Source organism: Hippoglossus hippoglossus, chromosome 21 (genome assembly GCF_009819705.1).
Source record: "Hippoglossus hippoglossus isolate fHipHip1 chromosome 21, fHipHip1.pri, whole genome shotgun sequence".
NCBI classification, from domain to species: Eukaryota; Metazoa; Chordata; class Actinopteri; order Pleuronectiformes; family Pleuronectidae; genus Hippoglossus; species Hippoglossus hippoglossus.
Window position 1 is genome coordinate 14,146,309 of NC_047171.1, and position 23,493 is coordinate 14,169,801.

Genomic DNA, 23,493 nt, shown 5'->3' on the forward strand with positions numbered 1-23,493 from the left:
TTGAAATTTTACTTAAATTAAATGCAAAGTTGTTACAGTGGAGTAGCAGTTAGCACTGTCAGCTTTACAGTTTGCTAAGTCCCGCCCCCATGAGTTGTGTTAAAATGAATAACATTTCTTTCGGTGTGGTGCAAAAACACCAGGAATACTTGAGCAGAGCTTCTCCTTCATTTCAATATGGATCATCCACTGGTGACCATGCAAATGTTGCATCAGAATCATATCTCGCTGCTCATAGAGCCATCATGTCCACACGTTAGACACGTCGCTGGTAGAGATGAGAAGCCTGCACTGCCTTTTTACAAGCTCATAAGAAGATACCTTCAGGGGGCGGGGCCTAGCGAACAGTCACCTGTCTGTTTACCTTTGGCTCAGCAGAGCAGGCTGAGCTGCTTTTGTTGCCAAGATGTGGATTGAAGAATCCTCATTTGCACTCTACAGGTCATGGTCTATGTGAAGAATATAGGATTTTAACTTATTTCACTATGTTTATTTCTTATGTGCGTTCACCTTTCACTGTTTCACATGTTAAGAAAACATTTCAATATTTAAATTCCCCAGTGACCCAGTGTTTTGTCTCAGGAATTAGACGAGTGCTGCTGCTTGATGAAGCCAGGAGCAGGTTTTTTTCTTCTGTATCATAAATAAAAATGGGTGTACGACGTCTGGGCACCCATCTGTCAATGCGCTGTGTCACAGAAATGTTTATACTACTATGTGATGGAAAAAATAAATAAACCTTTGATACAAAACCGTAGCTACGAAAAGCGGTTTGTGGATTTTCTTTCCCTGTGGATGTGGAGGGATTCGTTCTTCACTCTGAACCACTTCATTGTGTGAAAATACACATGTGGAAGAAGCTGTTAGGATATCTGCCGTCAGGGGGAAGTTTAGATGTAATGATGATGAGTGTCATTTCTCAAACTGTTGCTTCAGTCTGTCAATGTAGTAAATTACTCCACATTTTAACTTCCTCGTTTTAATGTACATAAATAGCTCTTTATTTACACTTCAGAAAAGCTCCATATAAAAATAGCACTGTACCTATGTACAAACTGAAAGGATGTGAATTGTACAGCGTACAATACATGGAGAGGATGGAGAATGATCATTTGGTCTTGACAGATAAAAGCTGCTTCGCACTCGGCAGTGATTTGTTAGCATAGCAACAGTCCTTCCCCAAACGGAATCTGAAGTTGTATTATTCAACAACGAAGATGTGTCTTAAATTAATGTCGCTGAATTTAAGTGACGATTGGCTCCACATTGGAATGCGCTGGCACGCCTGGTGTCAGCGATCTCCCTTTTAAATAGGGAGGAAAATACAAACAATCCCCTCAGGCAGTGCTGGACCGGAGCCTCCTCAGTTGAAGTTGAATTTAAAGTTAAAGGGTCCAGAACCGAAGGGATTGAAACCGGAGTGACCTCCATGGAAGTTCTGATGGTGACTCTGCTGGCTCTCTGGATCCATGGGGTCCTCTCCGTGGTCGAACTTGGTTCTCATCTCTGCAAAACACAAATTGACATGTTGGTGCAATGCTTTGAAAAGACTAAAGTGGAAGCCTGTCAACGGTTGACATGGAGGAGTTGTGCACAAATTCTTGGAGGAAAGGCTGTGTGTACTGCAGACCCTAAAAATCGGTATATCAGTAATGTTTGCTGACATGAAAAGTTTATTTTACAGAATAAACAATGCAGAAGAGATACATATGTTTACATATTTGTAAAAAGTAGACAGGACTCCTCGTTACCTGGGTCAGTGAGAACCTCTTTGGCCTGAGCGATGTCTATGAACTTCTTCTCCGCCTTCTTCTTTTCCTCTGGATTTTGGAAGTTGTCCGGATGCCACTGTTGTGCCAGTTTCCTGTAGGCTTTGATGATCTCCTTTTTCTGGGCATTTCTGTGACCAGGGGGGAGACGATGATCAGCACATTTAGCCCAGAGTTTTTTAGAGATTCCAGTGATCAGTGCTCACCTCTTCACGCCCAGGATCTTATAATAATCCCTCCGCAGCGACTGCTTGAGGAGTCGCTGAGCTTTGTCCATGCCTTCTTTAATCTGACGGTCATTCTCACTGTGTTTAGCCGCCGTCTCATAGTCACGGATAGCTGCAAAACAAAAAGCAAATAGGGCGGGTTAGGATCAGCATTGCTGAACAGCCAATGGGAGTGAATTACAGTATCAACAGGACACGACAGGCTCTAAGTCCTCGAGCATTGAGTGATAAAGTTTCTTTGAGCAAGGCACCGAGCAGGTTGTGGGGTTAATGTTTTGTGTGGGAGACTCCACTCAGATGATGAACCTTCTGAACTTAAAATAACTGTCTGAGGCTGATAGGTTAAAGATTTCCTTTTGTACAGAAGTTTGGGATGAAGTGTTTAATAGAATAAAAAAAAGGAGTAAATAAAAAAGGACAACGTGCCGCCATCTTGTGCTTCTGGATCCAGAGTCTGTGCAGTAGTGATCGTGGTGAGGAGCCGCGGTATCGAGCCGATACTCACTCCACCAAACATGAGTCAGTCTCACCTGTCAATCAGGACGTTTTTAAAACAGTAAATAATTAAAACCAAGAACTACCTAAAAAGACAGAAAATTTATTTTAACCTGTAATTTAACTTCTTAGTTTGGACCATGTCCCATCTGGAGGAGGCGGGGTTCATGACCTATACTGCAGCCAGTCACCAGGGGGCGTTTAAAAGAATTTGGCTTCCCTTTTTGATTTCCAAAAATCTATTTGTTTGTAGAATCATTGACAATGTCCTCACTTTTACAAACTCCACATGACCAAACATCTGAAAGTGACTGATCTTGTACTGTGGTCATGATGTGAACCACTTTATCCAGAAAGCCCCATCACATCCGGATAATGTTGCAGCAGCTCCAGGCCGTGTGTGTGTGTGTGTGTGTGTGTGTGTGTGTGTGTGTGTGTGTGTGTGTGTGTGTGTGTGTGTGTGTGTGTGTGTGTGTGTGTGTGTGTGTGTGTGTGTGTGTGTGTGTGTGTGTGTGTGTGTGTGTGTGTGTGAGTGAGAGTTCATGCGTGTGTGTGTGTACGTCTGGGTGCTCAGAGGCTTGTTTACCCTGTGAGATGTACTGAGGTGAATTTAAAACCCACGGGTTCTGACAGTTTAAAAGCCCACATGAGGTCGGCAGTTCCCACCTGCTGATGTGCTCGTGGTCAGACAGCGTCTCCTGCGGTTGCAGAACTGATGGGGTCTTGGTAAACGATGTTATTACTCTGGCTCTGACCTGCCTGCAGGGTCGCCGCTGTTAATTGTGGATTTAATTGGATTTAAATGCGTGCGTGTGTTTGTGTGAGAGAGATAGTGAATGTTCTTTTCTCTTTTTGAATTTTACATGACTTGTTTTGTCCTCTCGGCGTAAAATAGAAGTTAAATTCACATTTGTGGAAGTGACACTATAGATGGACAATATATGAACTCAATGAAAGCTGACAGGGATTGAATCTGACTGATTTCTTTCCTCTACTAAACCACTTGGACGATTATTATTGTACTTATAGAGGACACGCATCTAATTCTTACCACCCACCCACCCACCCACAGCCTGTACCACCCAGCAGTGTGTAACTACAGCCTCTCCTTCCAGCTGATCGTCTGCCTGTCCAGCTCCCTGAGGTGTGAGGTGTGAGGAAGGTTGTCTATAATGTAAATGACGTACATTGTCAACAGATCCAATGGCATTCTGAGTTCGATTCAGGCGTCAACCTACAGCCGACTGTTCTAAAAAATACACTCCTCCTGAATGTATCATCCTGGTCGGTTATGAGTCATTACTTTAGGTTTTATTTTAGTCTATGCAGCTCAAATCAATAGGAGTGTTGGAGACGGACGCACTGGAATCAGCTGAAAACGTCATAAAAACTGTTAAGATAGAAAATGAGAGTGTTGGCTCGGCCCAGGTTTTCAGTTCTGCACCTCAACACTGAATAACTACCAATACTGATACCAATCCTGTACTTACTTATCCTATTATGCACACTGCAGCACTATGACGAACTTTCAGGGGATATTTCTAATTGTTTGTATTGAATTTACAGCTTGTATAAAAAGAAGAACAAACACTTCCATAACCTTTCTGGCAGACAAACACTCGTAGTGAGAATAAGAGAGTTTCAAGTTCTTATACAAAGAACAGCTGATGTAAAAATGATTCTATAGGAACCAGGGTTTGGATGTTGCACTGAAAATCTACACAAACACACTGAAGGGAGATGAATGGTTTAGAATTGATTTCAAACCTAATTGTAAGATAAATGTGAGGGATCCTGACGATCTCGGTGCCAATCGGTTGACGTCTGACCACGAATTAACCTCTGGGGGCAACGGCCAATATTTTGTCGGCAAATTGGAACCCAAACTCTGTTCGGCGAACTCGTTTACATTCTGATGAGTCCACACCAATCGAACGTTTCTCCACACAAACAGCGATCCTTTTTGTTGGTGTTTTAGGTCCAGACAACACTGTGTCTAATCTCTATTAGCAGCTATCGGCATATGAATACAGCTAAATTAAAACGCTGGTAGCTGATGCACTTCGGTCAATGTGTTCTGCCTCTTTTGCTCTCCATACAGACTGTGTACCTGCGGACAAGCAAACCCTGCTCAAATGTGATCGGTCGAGCTAGAAAACAGAAAGCCTCCTGTTGTCCCCCGCCTACAGATTCAGCATATTCACGAGGAGAATCTGTTTATAAAGAATAGCATGGTAACAGCAGACCAGGTGACAGGCGTCACGACGGCTGGGAGGTGATTTAACGACACGTCGAGGAAAGTGTTGTTTCGTGCTAATCCTGCCTCTGCCTCCACGGGCTTAATGAGGATACTCAAAGCTGCAACTTCTGCATGATGTCAGCTCTTCATCTTGTAGACTACACTTACTTCTAACACACTGATGATGAGGATCTTTGAGTTTTTTTCGGGCTTTAGAAATAGTTAAGTGCTCGTTGTGTTTATTGACATTTAGGCTTTAATTTGCTTTTTTCAAATTCACAGTCACAGGAGATTTACTTCGTAGCGACTGTGTTAAATGAGACAGAATTTAATGATCAGGTCAAAGAAGCTGATGAGCCATTACTTTACTTCACTGGGCATAGTGTTACAGGGACCCCTTGTGGTAAGCTATTGACATGACATCAAATAGTTAGGCCTCTCAAGTGAAGTAGAGGTTATTACAACATACACTCAGTGATATGGATTGCATTAAATTAAAAGGGTGTATCTACTAAAGTGGTCAGAAATTTCAGAGCCACTAAAGCTGCTTTCAGACATTTACTGAACTCCAGATAATCTCCTGAAATCTGATGGGGCTGTGAACACAAATGTCCGAGTCAGTTACTGCGGAGATTCTCCTGAGTTTCTCCTGCCAGCCCCCTAGTAAAAACTCTGGATAGTGTATGAATGAGCCCATATGAGAGAACAGAAGGAAATTATCTGGAGTAAGACATTTCTAACATGCAACAGATGCATAAAATATCGGATTTCTGTGTAGTTGTGAGCGTGTCTGACCAGCACAATCTCCTGCTGTGTTCTTTATTTGTGAAAGGCAAACGCCGGAGAATGTCTGGACCCCGGTGTGTGGACATTTTCCGGAGTTCATGTCTAAAAAGTCTTTAAAAGGCAGATAAAATTGTGTGAAGCGAGCACATTTAATTGTGGTTGTTGAGTAAAGTCACAACAATCTGCACAACAGCTGTGTCACAGGTGAGTCCTTCTTTAACAAAAAACATGTCCAAGGACATTCACTGCTGAAATCAATGAATTCCCAGCAGAGAGTGTGAGACCGACTCCACTAAACTGCAAAAATAAGACACGGCTACATCTGACAGTCTTACCTTCCTCATACTGCTCGTCCTGGATAAACGCCTCAGCTCTGTCCTTCAGCACGTTTACATTCTCTGGGTCCGACTCGAGGACTTCACTACACACCGAGATAGCCTTGCTACCGTGCTGGCCCTGGTCACAGCACGTAGAAAACGCGATGGTCAGATACAGTGTATCACGGGTGAGTTACTACATCATGTGGCAGCAGGGAGAGGTCTTACCTGTGCCAGCGCATGGCAGATGCGCCCCTTGGCAAGGAGAGAGAACTGGTGAACTTTGGGCTCAGTCTTCATCACCGTCTCGTATTTACTCACAGCTTCTTCATATCTAAAAGAACAAGAGGCACTCTGTCATTCTCTCCATTTAGTCTCGGGAACATATCTTGGGTGTGTCAAGTATAATGTGACATCCATTCACATTTAAATGTGTTTTCCATGCCTGCCTGTCAGAGCAGAAAAATGCCGGAGGATGAGGACACAGTCATTCTACAGCTAACACAATCCATGGAATTCAGAGGGGATGTTATTTTGATTATTTACACAGATACACAACTGCCTGAACACATACAGACATACACCCACACACACCTCTGCTCTTGGATGAGCTCCTCTGCAGACTGGATCTGTTTGTTGAGCTTCTTGACCTGCTTGTAATGGCTGTAACACTGCTTGTGATCAGGATCCAGCTTCAGGCACTCGCGCACTTCACTGCAGATCGGAGGAGGAAGAAAAGGGAGTGTGGTTACAACAGGCGCATGTTTGATGTTACTGCATGTGCTTTACACACGCAACAGTCCAGCAGGAACAACAGTTTGGGTGAAGCTCAAGCTGATATGATTTTATTTTTGAAGCCACACTTTGCATTGTTTTCTTGTTTTTCCTTGTGGCCCTCGTTCTGCTTTGGCTTCTGATCTTAGCTGTTGTGCTCCAGATGTTTTCTTATCTCACTTTTTTGCTTCACATCACATAATGAAATATTGATGGTTGACGTGTATTCTATTATTTGAGACAGCTTAGTAATTAGGAGGGTCTCTCATAGTGACACTTTTACCCTGGTCCTGCAAAATATTGTAGTCTGCAAATTGTTCTTACTTGAGGGACATCTCATGGTCTCCCAGGTTATAGTAGATGTTGCTGAGTTTGTAGAAAGCCTGGGTGTTGTCATTCTTTAACTTAGACGCAGCTTTAAGGTCGCTGATGGCCTTCCCCATCTCTCCCATTTGGATAAAACACTCGGCTCGCATCTCACGAGAAGTCACATCCCATACGCAAGTCTGTCACAGGAGGATGGGAACTCTTACAAACTGCAGGACTGATTATAACGACTACACCAATGCTTGCAGGAAAAAAATCAGGCAATGCTGACGAGGTACGTCGCTCACCTCGATGATTGTGTCGAGCTGGACAGTGGCTGTCACGTAATCCTGGCTGCTGTAGCTGCTGCGTGCCTGAGCCACCAGCCGCTGAATTTCATCCGACTTTGTCAGCTGACTCTGGGCCTCTCTCTCGTCTTTGTCGCTGGGGTGGGACTTCAGCTGGAAGATTGCAAGGTAAGACATTACATCAGCTACTTATAAACAAAATTAAGTGTGTGGAATAAGAGATGGTATAACTAGAGACTCTGTGTGCTTAAGAGAATTTTGTTCTCTCCCTCCCCAATGTGTTCCAATATGAGCTCTTATATTTCTGAAGAGATCCCTGTGCCAATTACAGCAGTGCTTACCATACCTGACACCCATTACATTACTATCATCTCCATCAAAGAGGTCATCATATTCACAAGAGCAATCTCAGCTAATGATACATCCTTTACGAGGAGACCTGGCAACCCCATGAGTGTTTCCTGCTGGCTCAGCTAAAGAAAGAGTGTAGAGCATAAATGTGAAGCATTACACCAGGCCGGTGTGGTGGACTGCTGAAGCAGCAGGACAACATGCAGCTCAGGTCAGATTCTTTGACATTATACTTACAGAATATTGTCCATATAAATCTTTACAAGCTCAAATGCCAATAGGCCTCAACGGGGAATGTAAGTCCTTGCTATCTTGAAGCAGGAGGAAGTTGAAGCTGATTGCAAGTGTAAAACTTTCTAGGCTTTGCACCGTGACTGTTTAACCTCTGACTGTTTAACTTAATAGTAGATATAAAAAGGGCATTTGTGTCTTCTGGGGTCTAACATGGTAAATCCAATGAAAAATGCATTAGCGAGTCGTAATCCTTAATAAGCACCTACAAATGGTCCCTGAAGGCCCGAATGAGAGCCCACTCAATTTAATCTTGTAAGATGGCTTATGGATGCAGCATGTTTCATATTGTATTATGTGTATTTTGTGTATCCCTTAACTCCCAACTCGAGTTTTGTTAACGGTTGAGTAAGCAAATCTAATCCAATAAACATTAATTGCAAATCAGTTGAAGGAGAGGGACCGTTCAACCTTTCCATCACTGAAAGACCATGTGTCTGCAGACAAGAGACCGCCAGAAGGAAAGTGAATGGAAGGAGTGTTTACCAGTGATGCTGGGATGGCATCTCCGAGGAGTGTGGAGCGTGTAAAAACTTACAAAAAACAATATGGATCCCTGGATGGTCCAGTGTTGGAGCAGCTCACTTGATTTCTTCTTTCGTAAAAACAATCTAAACAACTGACTCGGGCTGTTTTTTTACTCCATAGTGTTTTGGATGCTGTGTTTGTCTGCATGTCATTTGCTTGACAAAGTTTAATATTATGAAGTTTGTTTTGCGACAGCTTTCAGAAAGTATTCAAATCCGCACAGACGTAAGACGCTCTGGATTCCGTCGTTGTGTTGTTGTCTTAGCGATGTGCATATATGAACGTGGGAGATGGAGCACTGAAGACAGGGGATTATTGCTTCTGAACTGATTCCTCCTGGTGTCTATTATGACCTCTTCTCAGTCACATTAACCTGGATGTTACTCACCACCTTCTTGAAGTCACTCTCTGCTTCGTCGAGTCTCCCCTGCTTCAGAAGGAGGTTTCCTCTCTGAAGTCGTGCCTGTGGGGAGAGGGAGAGGGAGAGGGAGAGAGCAAGCAGAGTCAGGACAGACTGAATGAATGATTGTGCAGCTCTATTAAGAAGAAAGGTTTTAACAGTTTAGAGAAGTATCATTATGAAGAGCTTGGTGTTGATATTGTGGTGGTGGCTACAAACAAATCAATGTTAAATCACTGAGAAGCATAAAGACACTTTCGATTCATTGTGAAACTGGGTCAGCTGGACGTCAGCTGTGTAGGTGATCCTTCATATGTGGAACAGGAGGCGTTAGTGTTCACACGGTGAAAAGAGTGTGGCCACATGCATCCCACACCCTCTTCAGAGTGATCGGATCTCAGGACACATCGAGGACGCATTGAGAGTGCATTCAGACAGATGTTAATACCAGGTCTGAACTGGGTCACAGTTTATATCTCTGGTGAGGGTGCAGTACGACACATGGAAATAAGATTCAAGACAAATCGATGAGCAGCAGAAATGTACCGATGTGAAGTCCGGCTTGAGCTCTATGACTCTGCTCAAATCTGGCAGCGCCGACTTTGACTTCCCCATTGCCAGAAACACCGTCGCTCTCCTGTAGAAGGCCATGTAGTTCTTGGGATCTCCGTCTGACGACACACAATGGAGACAAATGAGTGCAAAAACCTTTGCACTGCAATTTCTAATGTCACAAAAAAATGTAAACACCGCTAACTCTGCATGTTGACGACACTTACCCACAGCAGCGTGGAAATGAGAGAGGGCATCAGCTAACTGTCCAGCAGCCAGCAGCTTCTTCCCCATCTCCATGTGATTGTCCACACTCCCATCCCGACCACAGGTCACCCCTGAAACACACACACACACACACACACACACACACACACACACACACACACACACACACACACACACACACACACACACACACACACACACACACACACACACTACTGAGCATATCCTGCCACACTACAGTGACGTGTTCTCGTTTGACAGGCAGCACTGACAGGCAGCACTGACAGACCACTGACACGCTGGACATGACTTTGACATGTAGCTAGCTTGACGTTGTTCAAGTTAACAACTAGTTAGCTTAAACCTAAGGGTGGCTAGCGTTAGCATGGGGGCAGTTGTGGTAGTTTTGAAATCTCCCATGGGCTAAAACAACCTGAACACTGTAACTAATAATAAGCAGATAAAGGGTTACTTTCAAAACAGTGATTAGCTAGCTTAGCGTTAGCCAACACTGTAGTGGAGCTGTTGACATTAGCATTAAAGCTAATAACAGGCGGTTTCGACTAGGCTAACATTGTTGTACGGATAACCTGTGTTACTGTCAGTTTGTCTAGTAAAGTTCGGTTTAAGTTAACTCAGCCTCTTACCTTCGTATCTCATGTCAACCAGGACAAGAACATATGGGATGTAAGTCAGTATTTTGTGAGCTACATGCTCAATGGACACCATGGTTCAGTTCGTGTCCGACGAGTCCTCGTGCTCCCGATGTCCCACAGAAACGAGCCCGCGTGGTTTCAGCTGTAGTTTGTCTCGTTGAGTGTCCACAGTCCCATCACAGGAGAGTCCCGCAGCATGGTCTCTGTCTCGGTCTCTGTCCCACTCAGGACAGCAACCCACCCGATCGTGGGGGACACTGATTGGCTGGATGCGCCGGCCAGCCCCGCCCACCTCCGCTGGTTCAACTGAGAGGAGCCACGGCAGCATAAAGAGAGAGAGAGGGAGAGAGGGGGGGAGAGACAGAGAGAGGGGGGGGGGGCAGGGAGAGCGAGAGGGAGGGAGAGAGAGAGAGAGAGAGGGAGGGGGGGCAGAGAGAGCGAGAGGGAGGGAGAGAGGGAGAGGGAGAGGGGGGGGCAGAGAGAGAGAGGGAGGAGAGAGAGAGAGAGAGAGAGAGAGAGAGAGAGAGAGAGAGAGAGGGGGGGAGAGACAGAGAGAGGGGGGGCAGGGAGAGCGAGAGGGAGGGAGAGAGAGAGAGAGAGGGAGGGGGGGCAGAGAGAGCGAGAGGGAGGGAGAGAGAGAGAGAGGGAGAGGGGGGGCAGAGAGAGCGAGAGGGAGGGAGAGAGAGAGAGAGGGAGAGGGGGGGCAGAGAGAGAGAGAGGGAGGAGAGAGAGGGAGGGAGAGAGAGGGAGAGGGGGGTCAGAGAGAGAGAGAGAGAGGGGGGAGAGAGAGAGAGAGAGAGAGACAGAGAGATAGAGATTTAGAGAGAGAGAGGGAGAGAGGGAGAGAGGGAAGGAGAGGGGGGGGAGTGTCACAATGTTTAAATCATGATGTTTAACTAATATTTAAATATCAACATGAAAGGAAATATATATGACATGTAAGGTAACAAAATGTAAAAAAAAGGGCTTTGATCTAATTGGCTATGAAAGCATATAATACACATAAAACTCCACAAAGTTCACTTTCCCTGGATCAACCCTCTGTGAGTTGAATAGTTTCCACCTGACACTTGTTGAATTAAGCAGATTAAGTATCTTATTACAATTATTACAAAGTGTGTAGTTACAATTTGAGCTTGGTGGGAGTAAAAGGTTGAGAAATAATATTTTTATGTGTCATTAATAGTTTTATCTTCATATATATTTTACTTAGTAGACTAATTTTTAATTGTTTACACTAGATATGTACATGTCATAGGAGTAGTATTAGTGATAGAAGCACACACTATTTATTGGTTTGTAATGTATCTTTGATTGAAGCAGTAGTTTTAGTTATAAAATGACTGAGCTTGATGCATTGTCTAAATTCCTTCTTTTCTATTCTCCTGAGAGATTATTGAAATCAACAGCAGAATCGTTCTGTCACCATGTCTCAAAAAAGGGGGTTAAAAATCAAAAAAGGGGATTTGATCCCCTCCCCCACTACAGAGTACCAGGTGCAGAAGTACCTGGGCTGTGGCGCCTACGGAATCGTCGTCCGATGCAGGGATGTGAGCACAAATGAAAAGGTGGCTTTAAAAATGATTAAAAGCACGGCATGCACTCAGTGTGAGGCGGACGAGGTGGTCACCCTTCAAACCTTGAAGGAGCTCCACTCAGACATGTTCAACATCGTCAGATTGAACGACTCCTTCACCTACATGGAAAATCACTACTTCGTATTTGAGCACCTGGATATAGATCTGCACAAATTCATGAAGACCAACCCGGGTCGACATCTTGAGCTGAAGCAGATCCGCCCCATTCTGCAGCAGGTTTGTTTCTTAGACTAACTGCTTTGTAGGGTGAAGGGTGAACTTTGAAATGTGTCTGTTACAGTTTTTGTCAAAATCCCTGTTCCAATAAAATGCAGTTTTTTTGTTTCAGTAACAACTAATAAAAGATGCTTGCACTATGTTAAGTAAAATAATGTCCTTAAAAACTAGAGATACCTTCAGTTCTTCCAATCATCCTATTTAGTGTGTGCAATCACCAGTGCTGTGTATGTTGGTCTATCTCCAAACTATCTTGTTAACCTGTTCCTATAGTCGACAGTGCGAGTTTGTAATATCTGACTAATACTCAGTTGTTTCAGTTTTTTCTGTCATCAATGAGTGTTTTTGTAAATTAGTTTTTCATGATTTCAGCTTGGTACATCCTTGGAATTCCTGAAAAGTGCAGGGATTATTCATGCAGATTTGAAGCCACAAAATATTATGATGGTGGATCACATCAGAAAGCCGCTGAAAGTAAAAGTCATTGACTTTGGCTCAGCCTGCAACAATCCTGAGGAGCAGATAGGTGACATCCTCCAGAGTTTGTGGTACAGGTAAGTAGCTGAAAGCACATCTGTATACCTGGGACAGCTGTGTTTGCTGTGATGAATTAAATTAAATTAAATATGTTTGTGTTTCTCTTCTTCTTCTAAGATCTCCCGAGATTCTGCAGAAAACTGCTTTCAACGAGGCCATCGACGTATGGTCTCTAGGCTGCATTGCTGCCGAGCTGTTTATGGGCAAACCACTGTTCAGCGCCTGGAATGAGACTGGCATGGTCATTATCACACGTACTGCACTGAAAACACTAGAAACATGCCTGCCGTGATTTCATTTGTATTTGTAAATCCAAATTTAAGTTCACTGATTTCTACAATTGTATTGATGAGACTACAAACTAGAGACACTTCATCCAAATGTCTCAGTAATAGAAGTGCACCTGATCAACATATGATGAGTTTGCATACTTGACGTTAACTAACTCTTACTACACAGAAAAGGCAAATTTATTTTGCAACTGGAAAGCCACTGCATGAAGGAGATTATAATCCATATTGGTTCTGGCCAAAATACTGGATGGAAACCAGATTTATGGTAAGAAATTAGTTAACCATCGCATAGCTGTGTTTATAGCTCACTAATTATGGTTCCTTCAGTCTGTGTTTCTTTCCCCTGTGCCATCCACTGCCTTGGGAGCAAACTATGAGACAATTCTTCATTTCAGTCAATAGTTTAAATTCTTTTTTGTGATCAACAGCCTGGATGAATATAATGGAACAACATATCTTTACCAAACAATATTTTTTTCTCATCTTGTTAAAGACGATTCCTCGGCTCTGGGGAGATGATGACCAGGTCGAAGTATCTGACCTGGAGTGCTTTGTCGGCCTACTGGAACAGATGCTGATGATGAATCAGTTTGAAAGGATTACCCCCAGACAAATTCTCCAGCATCCGTTCGTCACGATGAGCCACTTTGAGGGTCCATTCAGAAACAGCTCCTAGTAAGTGTGTGCTTAGATGGTCTGTGTACATCTGTGCTGATAGATATGGGAACAAACTATATGAGATATAAGGAGATCAAGGTGTTTGGCTCAGCAGTTTAATTTGTCTTCCAGTGTCAAATTGTGTCAGGATCTGATGGACGTCTGCCAGGACCAGAGCTCTCAGACCGGTTTTATGCTCACTAGAGGAGGACGGTTCACTGGTCCTTCATTTTAAAACTCCATGTGTGTATGTGAGACATGTACTTTTATTTTGTAAACTATTATCTGATTGAAGTGTTATTTATTACTTTTTGCTGATGCCATTATTGGAAAGATCTTGAAATGATCTAAATAAAGGTTAATCTTAAAAGTCAAAAGTCTCTCTCTCTCTCTCTCTCTCTCTCTCTCTCTCTCTCTCTCTCTGTGTTTTGCCCCCAAAGGTAGCCAATAAGAAAAAAACACACACACATACATCCTTGTATCCTTTTCTTTGTAGGGACTGGTTTAAAGGGGGGCATAAGGGGAAAGTGAGGACCTTTTGGATGGTCCTCACAACGTAAGAGGACTGTATGAGAATTAAGACTCGGTTAGGTTTAGGTTACAATTAGGTTTATTTTAATATTAAATCCGGGTTAGGGTTAGACAATTTATCAGTGGTTAAATTTGAAAGATTTCCATAAATATTTGTTTTAAATCGCTGGATTCAGTCATTAAGCAGCATTTCCACTTATGCCCATGAATATTCTCATGCTCACGTCAAACAAATCTTTTCTTTTATGAATCAGTATCAAAGGTTTGTTTTATTTTACATTTCAAAAATATCTAACAATGTCTCGTGACAGCATTCTGTGTTCATGCATGATATTGCAGTTTATTTCTACTCCTAAAATAAACAATGATTTTTAACATAACAATGAAACTATATATATATTATAAATGTCATCATACTGAACGATTATTCTACCTACAGAGAAAATATGCATAACACATGGGAGAAAACAGATCTTCTACAAAGCACACATTTTATAATACAGTTGAAAAATCACCTGTGAATATTAAAATGTTTATTTAGCACAATTAGTTCAGCGTTTTTTTATTGTTATTGTGCTTTTTCTCCTATGAAAAGTCCAAATGTCAGTTATGAACAGGCCAACATTTTGAAGGCTACCATTAAAGCTCAAGTGTGGACTTACTAATGTTAATTTACGTTTTAAAAATAAATCCAACCGTTGTTTTTACACGTATGCGTTGCTTGCTGTCGTCTTGGTGATGCTGCTGACCCCGGATGCATTACTCAATGTCGTCTTGGTGACACTAGTGACGCCAGAGATACTGCTGACTCCGCTTTCACTGGTGTTCCTGGATTTCCTGCTGTCACTCATCTCTGTGCGGGCCAATGACGCCGGGGCCCTTTTCGTCGGGACGACTGCGTAGGCGTCAGGGAACTGGTATGGTGGGTAGCGTTCGGAGCTGTGGAGATGAAACCCAAGAGATGTATGGTTATGTATGTTTGTTTTTCCTCTGGGTGGAAGCGTGGGTGGAATCACACATTGGATCTTGCTGGAACATTTTACCTTGATCGACATCCTTCCCTCCCGGCAAAGATACTGTAAATAAGCCCTCCAACAACAAGTAAGGTGGAGCCTCCCCAGCCGATAAAGACACCAACACCTATTTCAAACCTGGCATTAAATAAAATAAGAAGTCATTAAGGTTCAGTTTTTCCCCTCATAGATTATTATGATGGATGTTGGTTAGTTTGTCATTTTTATTTTCTATTGTACTTACTTCTGAGCTTTGTAATTTGGGTCTTGAAATTCTGAAATAATTTTGTTTCCATAATAAGAGAAAGCGACCATAGAACACATCCCTGAAACAACACACGTTTTTATTAATGATTAATCGCACAGTGACTATTGTTATTGTTTTGTTTCAAATAACCCTCTACCAAATAACACTTTACCTCCGATGAAGTAGTTCATGCCCCCAGCAAAGGTTACTCTTGCATTAGAAATCTCCGATCCCCCAATCTTAGTGCACTTCATCCCCACTAAGACCAGGACTGATCCAAAGAAAGACAGAATGATGGAGATGATGATGAGAGCTCTGCACATGTGAATGTCCCCTGTCCAGAAGCAGCACACACAATGTTTAGTACGCACACTACAAAATGCTCGTTGGAATGCTGCATTAAATCAATCATTGTTTTACTCACAGTTGAGTGCCAGCATGGATGGAATTCCCTTGCAGTCAGATACTCCAGTCGAATCAGATATACAATCCTTCCACAGGTTGGAGAAATAGTTGGAAGTGGTCAGGACGATGCTGTCCACCTCGGACCACGTCCAGATTTCTGTTGGCATCGTTGAACACACCAGGATCCAGCCGGACACACAGACGACAAAGCAGCCGATCTCCATGTACATCACCACAGTCCTGTAACCCATTTTTGTATTGAAGTTTAACCAGAGAAAAGACAATTCACAGGCTCGACACCAGCTCCTGAGCACAAACTGTGGGACACGTGTCCGTCACCATCACCCACACAGGACAAACAAGGTCTGTGTACACCATCACATGTTTTGCCTTGGACTTTTTCCAAGTCATTTTGTGAAGGTCAATTTGATGATGTGTTTGTTGTCGGTACCCAGGAGCCTGACAGCATGGCTTCAGCTTTGTGCACCACTAATGCATGTCACATACAGTATATAAATGGTAAAAAATTTGAAGATCCCACTTATCCAAGATATATGGGAGGTACTAGATCATACCTGAATATTTAAATAAGACATATATACCAGATTTGTACTGTGTTATTATGAAATTAAAGGTGGCCGTTTTTACATTTAAAGCTTAATGGTATGCAGTGGCCTACTATGGATAAATTAAAAAATAAAATTCCACTTCTCTGGCAGCAAAGTTTACTGCCAGAGTTATAAACAGGTGGAGGCAATATCCTTGTGAAGATTTGTTTATTTGGATATTCTTTAATCCAAGAAATAATGAGGGTCAAAAATCTCTCTTTGTATGTTATCAAAATGAAAAACTGCTCCAGCAATGAGAATTTTGTCCTTTGTTATAACATCACACATCCTTGCACCCCCCTGGGTTAAGGCTGAGAGAAACAGGAAGGTTTTTGGTATGACAAAATGCTAAATGCTCTTTGGAGGTTGTTCTTACATTAGCTTTAATAGATACAGTCGTGTTTTCACCTGAACAACAACAGTCATTTTAAACAGGTCTGCGATGAAAACTCTTTTAAAGCTTGTATGCTTCTCTCAGTCTAAAAAAACCTGTACTTATAATATTTTGAGGTGCGTAAAATAATATCACATGCTATGAAAAGTGTATCTTAAAGGAATAGTTCACCCAAAAATAAAAATTCACTCATTATCCACTCACCACCATACACATCCACATAAGACTGGTGTTTTCTGGGGTGTTTTATTATTAATAAATGAATATTATACTCCTGATTGGGTACAGCTTCCCTGTCAACAAATATTTCGATTAGATAAAAAATCTAAATATCAGATCAGGTCTACCCTCCCTCCCTCCACGACTCCTGCACAGTGGTGAGCAATAGAGCTGTGGACATTTCTTGATTCTGCATCGACGCAGTGACAGAACATAATCGATTCATGTTGTTTTTAGTGATGTCCCACCGCTGAATAATTATAACCATCGCTGCTCCAGGATCAGGACAGACGCTCATTAAAGGTCCGGTCTGTGTCAGAGTCTCTGTCGGAGTCTGTTTTGAACTTTAACAATAAACACTATCACTCATCACAAGTTATTAGGACACATACAGGACTGACGTTTACCTTGTGTATGTTTGATTCTCTAGAGTTTATGAGGAATGTTTAAACCTGCTACACAACATGAGACGAAAGGTGATGCACATTAAAATTCTGTTTGAAGTGTTGTTTTTAGCCATAACAGATAAGAAAGTGAAGCTGTACATTATTTACTACACACTTTTTTAAACACAAAGACAAGATGCAGCAGTTTTTTTTCAACTTTAAATTTACTTATTACAAAATGGTACTTGATGGTCAAATAATTACAAACAAGAAATCTGTGTCCGACACAGTTTACAGATTAACAGCATGTACAGATTTTTTACAGTTAAAGATACAACCAACAGATCAATTGTTGCAATATACAGCTGATAAAATAGAATCAATTTAAATGTATTCAAGACAGAAACCACCAATATTCATTTATCTTTCTGTGTATTACGGAAGTAGTACATCTTCTAGGACCTGCCAGTGGCTTCAACTAAAAGTCTTTTACATCCACATTCCTCAAAAATATAAGGCACATTCTTATCAAAGTGCTGAATCCAGCAGGTTTGCAGGTTTGCATTGCTTGCCCGCCCTCTTGGGTTCGAGGAGATATGAAAACGTCAGGCTGCATCTTTGTAGATTGAGTTTTCCTGACTGTGACCGTGAAGTGAAAAAAAACACAGATTTACAGTTTCTTCACAAATCAGACACCCACAGTATACGACTCATCAAAATTGATAAACACAGCAGGTTATTTGCAACAAGTGTCTTCTATAAAAATGTTAACATAGCATGTTTTACTCACACAAACCTTTTGGTGAAGGAATTTGTGATGGAGAAACAGAGCATGCTGCCTCCAATGATACAGAGGACTGAGCCTCCGAAGCCAATATATAGAGCAGCTCCCAGTTCATACCTATACAGACAAAGAGCAAAGCAGCAATGTCACTGAATTCTTTTTTTTTTTTAATACATTATGGATATACTGTATTGTCACAATGTTCTTACTTTTGTCCAAAAAACTTTGGGTCAAAAAACTCTGATGTGATCTGATTTGCGTAAATGGAGAACGCTGACAGTGAGCAGAGGCCTGAGACCAACAAGAAGAAGTCAAAGTAGAAAATAAATAAATTTAATATAAAATGCTATTACATAAATAATTCCACCAGCCCACTTATACTCACCACTTAGAATGAAATCAACACCAGCAACGCAGGTGATCCTCCCGTTGGTTCTTTCACTTCCTCCGATTTTGGTGCATTTCATTCCAAACAGGGCAAATGCAGAACCAAAGAAACCCAAACAGACGGCAGCAATCATCAGTCCCCTGCATGTGTGGATGTAACCTGCAAACATAAAACAGAGCTCAGTGCACGAGCAGTTAAAAATAACTCCTTCTACTGTTTGTGTTTGGCTTCTAACTCACATATGCACGCGCAAATGTCAATGAGTTCAAGGGATTTTGACTGATTTACACATCAGGCAAAGAAATACAATAAACGTCAAATATTACCACATGCTCCTTTGCTAAGAAACAAACACTGATGAAGTGCACAGTTAAACAAGTCAAGAAATAAGCATGGCAGGAAAACCAAACGTTCAACCAAGCATTCAATCAACATAAAAAAGAGCCAACCATCCAGCGCCAGCAAGGAGGGAAAGCCTTTGCAGTCGGAGACTCCTGTCAAATCGGTGACACAGGTCTTCCACAGATTGGACCAGTAGGTAGCAGTGGCTAAAACTGTTCCATCTAGTGAGTACACCTTCCAGTAGTCCGTCGGCAAGGTGGAGCACACCAGCACCCACCCAGAAATGTTTAATATGAAGGCCACGATCTCCACATAAATGTTGCTCATGCTGCACAGAAGAGTTCTCCACACAACAGAGGCTGGCTCCTATGTTGATCGTTGGACTCAAAATTGATCAATGGTTCCCTGGCCGGTAAAGTTTGTTAAAATTAGGCTCGGCACTGCACGAGCAAGTTCAATGAAAAGCCTATGATTTATAGTTACTGGGCTGTGGACTGTCATATACACTTGGGAGGAGTTTCTTCCATCGTTAACCTCAGCCAATGGTCTATTAAAGTATCTTCCAACCCCTCACACAGTTCACACCACTGTGAAACACACATAATAATAATAATAATAATAATAATAATAATAATAATAATAATAATAATAATAATAATAATAATAATAACACTTATGATCATTGTTATAATTTTTGTTATTACGATAATATATCAACTAATAATAAACATTATTTTATAGCACCTTTCAATACCAGTTTCAAAGTAAAGAACAACATTAAAACGTAAAAAGTACAATATTAGTTGTATATAATATATAATACGAGTTTGGCACAATTGTCCTCTGTCCAAAAACAGCTAAGCACACGCAACAAAATGCAGGTACATTCATTTAATCATCATGCCTTGTGCTGAAATAGATTTTACTTACTGCAAGCATTGATGGTATGCCACCGGCAGTCATATAATCCAATTGACACATGTCAGGCACTGTTGGCCTGAAAGAGCCTCCTCAGGTACTGGATGCAAAAGGAAACACACACTTACACACACACACACACACACACACACACACACACACACACACTACACACACACACACACACACACACACACACACACACACACACACACACACACACACACACACACACACACACACACAACAGGGTTTGTGTACATCATCACATGTTATGCCTTGTTTAGTGAAGGTCACTTTGATGATGTGTTTGAAATGTGTTTGTTGTTGGTAGTCAGGAGTCTGGCCGTTTTATGTAACTTTTTAGTTTTTAATTACAAATGGCATGTTCCACTATAACAATAATGCTGATATAATTTTTATTTAATACACAATGCAGAGTGATGAAATAACTTGCATTTTTTCGAAAACTGAGGGTACACTGGTGTAACATAGGTTCTGCCATAAGCAATATCTTTATGTAATACACTACATTTTAATCAAAGAAATAATTGTGAAGGCTCATTGTTAGGTGCAAAGTTCATTTTTAATTACATATTAATGCATAGCGATCCCAGTGATGTTCCCAGTTGTACATGTTGTTGATTAAATGACAACAAAGTTAATGAATGCAGCGTAAACACAGTTTATTTACTACAGAATGTGACCAGCTTTATGAAAACAAACATCACAAGTGAATAACAACAACACAAACTTAAAAATATACATATGCTGCTCTGAAGAGAAGGCTGAAGGAAATTAATCCACAATATGCTCATTGTCATCAGAACTGCTGCTTTGTGCTCGTCTCTTGGATAAAATATACACAACAAAATAGATTGGAGATATTAAACAAATGCATCTCTTTCTGAGATTTTAGTCGGTGTTGTCTGAGAGAGCTTTGAGATCTTGGAGCTGTTGGACCGTCCTGAGCCAAGGTAAGATCCGTATTGCAACGAGGGTCTGTAGTATCCAGTGTACGTTTGTCCTCTGGAGCGAGGGACCATGTATGTGCCTCCTTGATAGACATAAACCCCTTTACTGTAAAACATCGACAAATGTAGTTAGGCACTATGACTTTTGCAAGTACAGAGAAAAGGATAAAGGTGGATGGTTTAGATACCTTTTAGGCCATATTGCTCTGCAGACTGTCACAGCATAAAACATTGCACCCAACAGGATTAAGAAACATCCCATCAATCCAAGAAATATGGGAGTTCCTAGGTCATACCTGGAGGGCACAACAAAGTCCTCTGAAGTTCAAAGTTAACACTTGTAAAAATATTGCGGAAGTGTAAAAAAGTACCGTAAGACTCCTGGTCCTATACTGTCCGCAAAGGTTGTTCTGGCAACCCTGTTGATGTATAAGCAGTAGCCAGCAATATCCGCTACACCTGTGTGCAGAGGTTTCGTTGAAACCAAGAAACAATGAGGGTTAAAGGTTTCCGTCATTCACAAAGACAAACACACACACGCAATGATCTGTACTCACTCCCAACCACGTGGAATACTGCACCGGCGAAAACCATTTTGTCCTTGGTTTTATCAGCTCCACCGATAAAAGTGCACTCCATCCCAAGAAAGCAAAGCACCACAGCAAAGGATCCAAACGTTAACCCGAACATCAGCAAACCTCGAACTCCCTGGACGAAAGCTGAGGGAAACAGGAAAAGTTTGGTTTTGACAAAATACAAAAAATGATTCAGCAGAAAAGGTTCAATTTCCAGAGTTCGCTTTCTGTCAGACTGAAAAGAGGCTGATGTGAGACTGAAATCAAATCTCTCCCTCCCTCCGGCCATCCTTCCATCCATCCATCCATCCATGCGTCCATCCTTATCAGATGTCTCAACAACCTGGATATTGGAAGCCCCTTAACCTACCGCTTAGTCTGGCCAACCGATTGAGGAAAATCATTGTATTTGCAATCTTGCTCTTTCAGTTACAATCCAAAGCTCATGAAGGTGAAGTTTGATATGAAGATCAACCGCCTTTCGGCTTAGATCCTACTTTCCTTCAACAGTCTGGTACAGCACCTGAATGTTCTGCACCTCTCTTCACCCGTGTGTCCAATACATACGGCCGAGATCAGATGATACCGCCACAAAGTCGTTCATTGATCTTAGGCCTATAGGGTGTGCTGGTACCAAATATATTTAACAACCACCTCATGCTCAATCATGGTGTTATGTCCAGTATCTGTTAAGGCTTAACTGGTGTAAACTAAATGCTGCTGAGGCCCAGTTTAAACCTGGTATGAACATCCCCCCTGAGAGATCCAATCACAATTCGACAGCTCCGAGCACACGTTTATTCACTCAGCCCCTGTTGATGCTGATCCCTCCCTCTATCTCCGACACACAAACATTTTGACCACGGAAACAGTTTGCCCACAGAAATGACATGTGTATCTACATATAGAGGAGGAAAGTGAGATTCGATCACAAGTCATCACAGGAGTCGTTCATTCAGGACACATTTTATTGGGTTGAACAGAGGAACTTTGAGCTGTTGACTTCTTTGGACGGATGTTAATACCAGGTCTGAACAGGGTCTAAGAGAACGTTTTTACCTAAAAACATTATTACCAGGCAATTGATTGTAACTTAAGCTATTATTCTGAAGTTATGAGGTATAATATTTCCATGAATTTCCATAGATTCTCACAAAACATGTTAGATTACCATAATGCTTTATGTAGAATTTAAACCAATATCTAAGGTTAATCTACTATTAAAATTTTGAGAAAATGTTAATGTTTTCTTGCCTATTGTGAATTTGTCAAAGGCTTAAAAGATAACCAGACGTATTACTCTACTATCATGAAATTTAACTTTGTTAGAAATTGCAGATTAAAACCTTTGTCAAACTGAAGCAGAATTGGACAAACTTGTTGTGAGGTATATCAAACACATAGAGCACTTACGGGTGACGGTCCAGAGCACAGGGAAGTCTCTGCAGTTGGTGATAGCGGTGGAATCAGTAAAACAGTCCTTCCACAGGTTGGACCAGTACCAGGCCACTCTGATGATGAAGGAGCCCCCTTGTCCTCCCAACTGTGTGATCCTCCAGTAGTCCATGGCCATAGTGCACAGCACAAACAACCATCCCAGGGACGAAATCAAGAAGCCAAGTATTTGTACCAGTCGTTTCTTCATGTCTGGAGTCGCTCAGTTAAAGCAGGTGGCGTCCACTGAGCTGGGTAATTACGCTTTTTCACATAAGTGCAATGCAGAAAGTGCATTAAGGTTTAATCTCCTGCTCAGCGGTCAGCAGAGGCAAGAGGTAAGATGATGCTGGAGTGAGGCGTGGAGGGTGTGACAGTGTGCTGTTAGTGTTGATGAGGGCGCTGCACCACTGTGTGAGATGTTTACTGTAAACTCCCTGGAGTGTGCCTCCTTCTTTTGATATTTCACGTCACTTTTCAGGTTTACATCCCTTTTACACTGTGGTACGAAGCGACAACACATTTAATATCCGCTTATAGTAAAAATAAGCATATAGGCTTGCACCCTCCTATACATGTTTGATCATTCTTATCTACCACCTTTACACATTAAAGTAAAGAGATTCTGATGGAGCATCTCAGTATAAAGTGTAAACAATGACGTGCAGGTGAAACATCATCTGTTGACAAAACGAATGAGACACAAAGTCAACTCTGCTGCATTACTCATTTTAATCAGTTTTGTTC

At 41.9% G+C, this 23,493-nt stretch overlaps 5 protein-coding genes across 7 annotated transcripts; 1 reads left to right on the plus strand and 4 right to left on the minus strand.

The window, feature by feature from the left end:
* Positions 1–977: 977 nt before the first annotated feature.
* dnajc3a (DnaJ (Hsp40) homolog, subfamily C, member 3a) lies at positions 978–10,475 on the minus strand. Of its 2 annotated transcripts, XM_034574897.1 has the most exons (12): positions 10,219–10,470; positions 9,571–9,681; positions 9,338–9,462; positions 8,780–8,854; positions 7,222–7,374; positions 6,932–7,113; positions 6,428–6,547; positions 6,062–6,167; positions 5,852–5,972; positions 1,976–2,108; positions 1,752–1,900; positions 978–1,506 (listed from the first exon to the last, which is right to left on the minus strand). In XM_034574897.1, the coding sequence occupies exons 1-12, from the start codon at positions 10,298–10,300 to the stop codon at positions 1,364–1,366; spliced, it is 1,500 nt and encodes a 499-aa protein (XP_034430788.1). In that variant the 5' UTR covers positions 10,301–10,470; the 3' UTR covers positions 978–1,363. The 2 variants fall into 2 exon arrangements, with proteins under 2 accessions (XP_034430788.1, XP_034430789.1); XM_034574898.1 differs by lacking the exons at positions 978–1,506; positions 1,752–1,900; positions 1,976–2,108 and adding an exon at positions 5,651–5,698 and having other exon boundaries at positions 5,745–5,972; positions 10,219–10,475.
* A 1,179-nt stretch (positions 10,476–11,654) lies between these two features.
* LOC117754969 (homeodomain-interacting protein kinase 1-like) lies at positions 11,655–13,547 on the plus strand. The gene is made up of 4 exons (XM_034574339.1): positions 11,655–12,041; positions 12,414–12,595; positions 12,696–12,819; positions 13,365–13,547. The coding sequence occupies exons 1-4, from the start codon at positions 11,655–11,657 to the stop codon at positions 13,545–13,547; spliced, it is 876 nt and encodes a 291-aa protein (XP_034430230.1).
* Positions 13,548–14,449: 902 nt separating this feature from the next.
* LOC117755298 (claudin-10) lies at positions 14,450–16,082 on the minus strand. The gene is made up of 5 exons (XM_034574975.1): positions 15,744–16,082; positions 15,492–15,653; positions 15,317–15,398; positions 15,103–15,210; positions 14,450–14,998 (listed from the first exon to the last, which is right to left on the minus strand). Exons 1-5 carry the CDS (start codon positions 15,973–15,975, stop codon positions 14,764–14,766), a joined length of 819 nt encoding a protein of 272 aa, XP_034430866.1. The 5' UTR covers positions 15,976–16,082; the 3' UTR covers positions 14,450–14,763.
* A 1,445-nt stretch (positions 16,083–17,527) lies between these two features.
* LOC117755170 (claudin-10-like) lies at positions 17,528–19,297 on the minus strand. Of its 2 annotated transcripts, none has more exons than XM_034574727.1 (5): positions 18,953–19,297; positions 18,501–18,662; positions 18,325–18,406; positions 18,128–18,232; positions 17,528–17,976 (listed from the first exon to the last, which is right to left on the minus strand). In XM_034574727.1, exons 1-5 carry the CDS (start codon positions 19,170–19,172, stop codon positions 17,937–17,939), a joined length of 609 nt encoding a protein of 202 aa, XP_034430618.1. In that variant the 5' UTR covers positions 19,173–19,297; the 3' UTR covers positions 17,528–17,936. The 2 variants fall into 2 exon arrangements, with proteins under 2 accessions (XP_034430618.1, XP_034430619.1); XM_034574728.1 differs by having other exon boundaries at positions 17,528–17,970; positions 18,953–19,296.
* Positions 19,298–20,330: 1,033 nt separating this feature from the next.
* LOC117755168 (claudin-10) lies at positions 20,331–23,115 on the minus strand. The gene is made up of 5 exons (XM_034574722.1): positions 22,726–23,115; positions 21,295–21,456; positions 21,109–21,196; positions 20,926–21,033; positions 20,331–20,843 (listed from the first exon to the last, which is right to left on the minus strand). The coding sequence occupies exons 1-5, from the start codon at positions 22,955–22,957 to the stop codon at positions 20,651–20,653; spliced, it is 783 nt and encodes a 260-aa protein (XP_034430613.1). The 5' UTR covers positions 22,958–23,115; the 3' UTR covers positions 20,331–20,650.
* Positions 23,116–23,493: the final 378 nt, after the last annotated feature.

What these genes read in the sequence shown, in the direction of transcription:
- dnajc3a (XM_034574897.1), bottom strand. Translation starts at nt 10,300, where the DNA reads ATGGTGTCCATTGAGCATGTAGCTCACAAAATACTGACTTACATCCCA. An exon ending in AGAGTGACTTCAAGAAGGTG is followed by an intron (nt 7,375 to 8,779) that starts GTGAGTAACATC and finishes GCAATCTTCCAG; the next exon opens with CTGAAGTCCCACCCCAGCGA. An exon ending in AGAGGTTCTCACTGACCCAG is followed by an intron (nt 1,507 to 1,751) that starts GTAACGAGGAGT and finishes TGTGTTTTGCAG; the next exon opens with AGATGAGAACCAAGTTCGAC.
- LOC117754969 (XM_034574339.1), top strand. Translation starts at nt 11,655, where the DNA reads ATGTCTCAAAAAAGGGGGTTAAAAATCAAAAAAGGGGATTTGATCCCC. An exon ending in TCCGCCCCATTCTGCAGCAG is followed by an intron (nt 12,042 to 12,413) that starts GTTTGTTTCTTA and finishes TCATGATTTCAG; the next exon opens with CTTGGTACATCCTTGGAATT. An exon ending in CCTGGAATGAGACTGGCATG is followed by an intron (nt 12,820 to 13,364) that starts GTCATTATCACA and finishes ATCTTGTTAAAG; the next exon opens with ACGATTCCTCGGCTCTGGGG.
- LOC117755298 (XM_034574975.1), bottom strand. Translation starts at nt 15,975, where the DNA reads ATGGGTTACAGGACTGTGGTGATGTACATGGAGATCGGCTGCTTTGTC. An exon ending in CATGAACTACTTCATCGGAG is followed by an intron (nt 15,399 to 15,491) that starts GTAAAGTGTTAT and finishes GTGTTGTTTCAG; the next exon opens with GGATGTGTTCTATGGTCGCT. An exon ending in AGGGAAGGATGTCGATCAAG is followed by an intron (nt 14,999 to 15,102) that starts GTAAAATGTTCC and finishes TCATCTCCACAG; the next exon opens with CTCCGAACGCTACCCACCAT.
- LOC117755170 (XM_034574727.1), bottom strand. Translation starts at nt 19,172, where the DNA reads ATGAGCAACATTTATGTGGAGATCGTGGCCTTCATATTAAACATTTCT. An exon ending in CTCCTTGCTGGCGCTGGATG is followed by an intron (nt 18,663 to 18,952) that starts GTTGGCTCTTTT and finishes TTATGTTTGCAG; the next exon opens with GTTACATCCACACATGCAGG. An exon ending in CCAAAGTTTTTTGGACAAAA is followed by an intron (nt 18,233 to 18,324) that starts GTAAGAACATTG and finishes TTGTCTGTATAG; the next exon opens with GTATGAACTGGGAGCTGCTC.
- LOC117755168 (XM_034574722.1), bottom strand. Translation starts at nt 22,957, where the DNA reads ATGAAGAAACGACTGGTACAAATACTTGGCTTCTTGATTTCGTCCCTG. An exon ending in TGTGCTCTGGACCGTCACCC is followed by an intron (nt 21,457 to 22,725) that starts GTAAGTGCTCTA and finishes TGTTTCCCTCAG; the next exon opens with CTTTCGTCCAGGGAGTTCGA. An exon ending in AGTATTCCACGTGGTTGGGA is followed by an intron (nt 21,197 to 21,294) that starts GTGAGTACAGAT and finishes CTCTGCACACAG; the next exon opens with GTGTAGCGGATATTGCTGGC.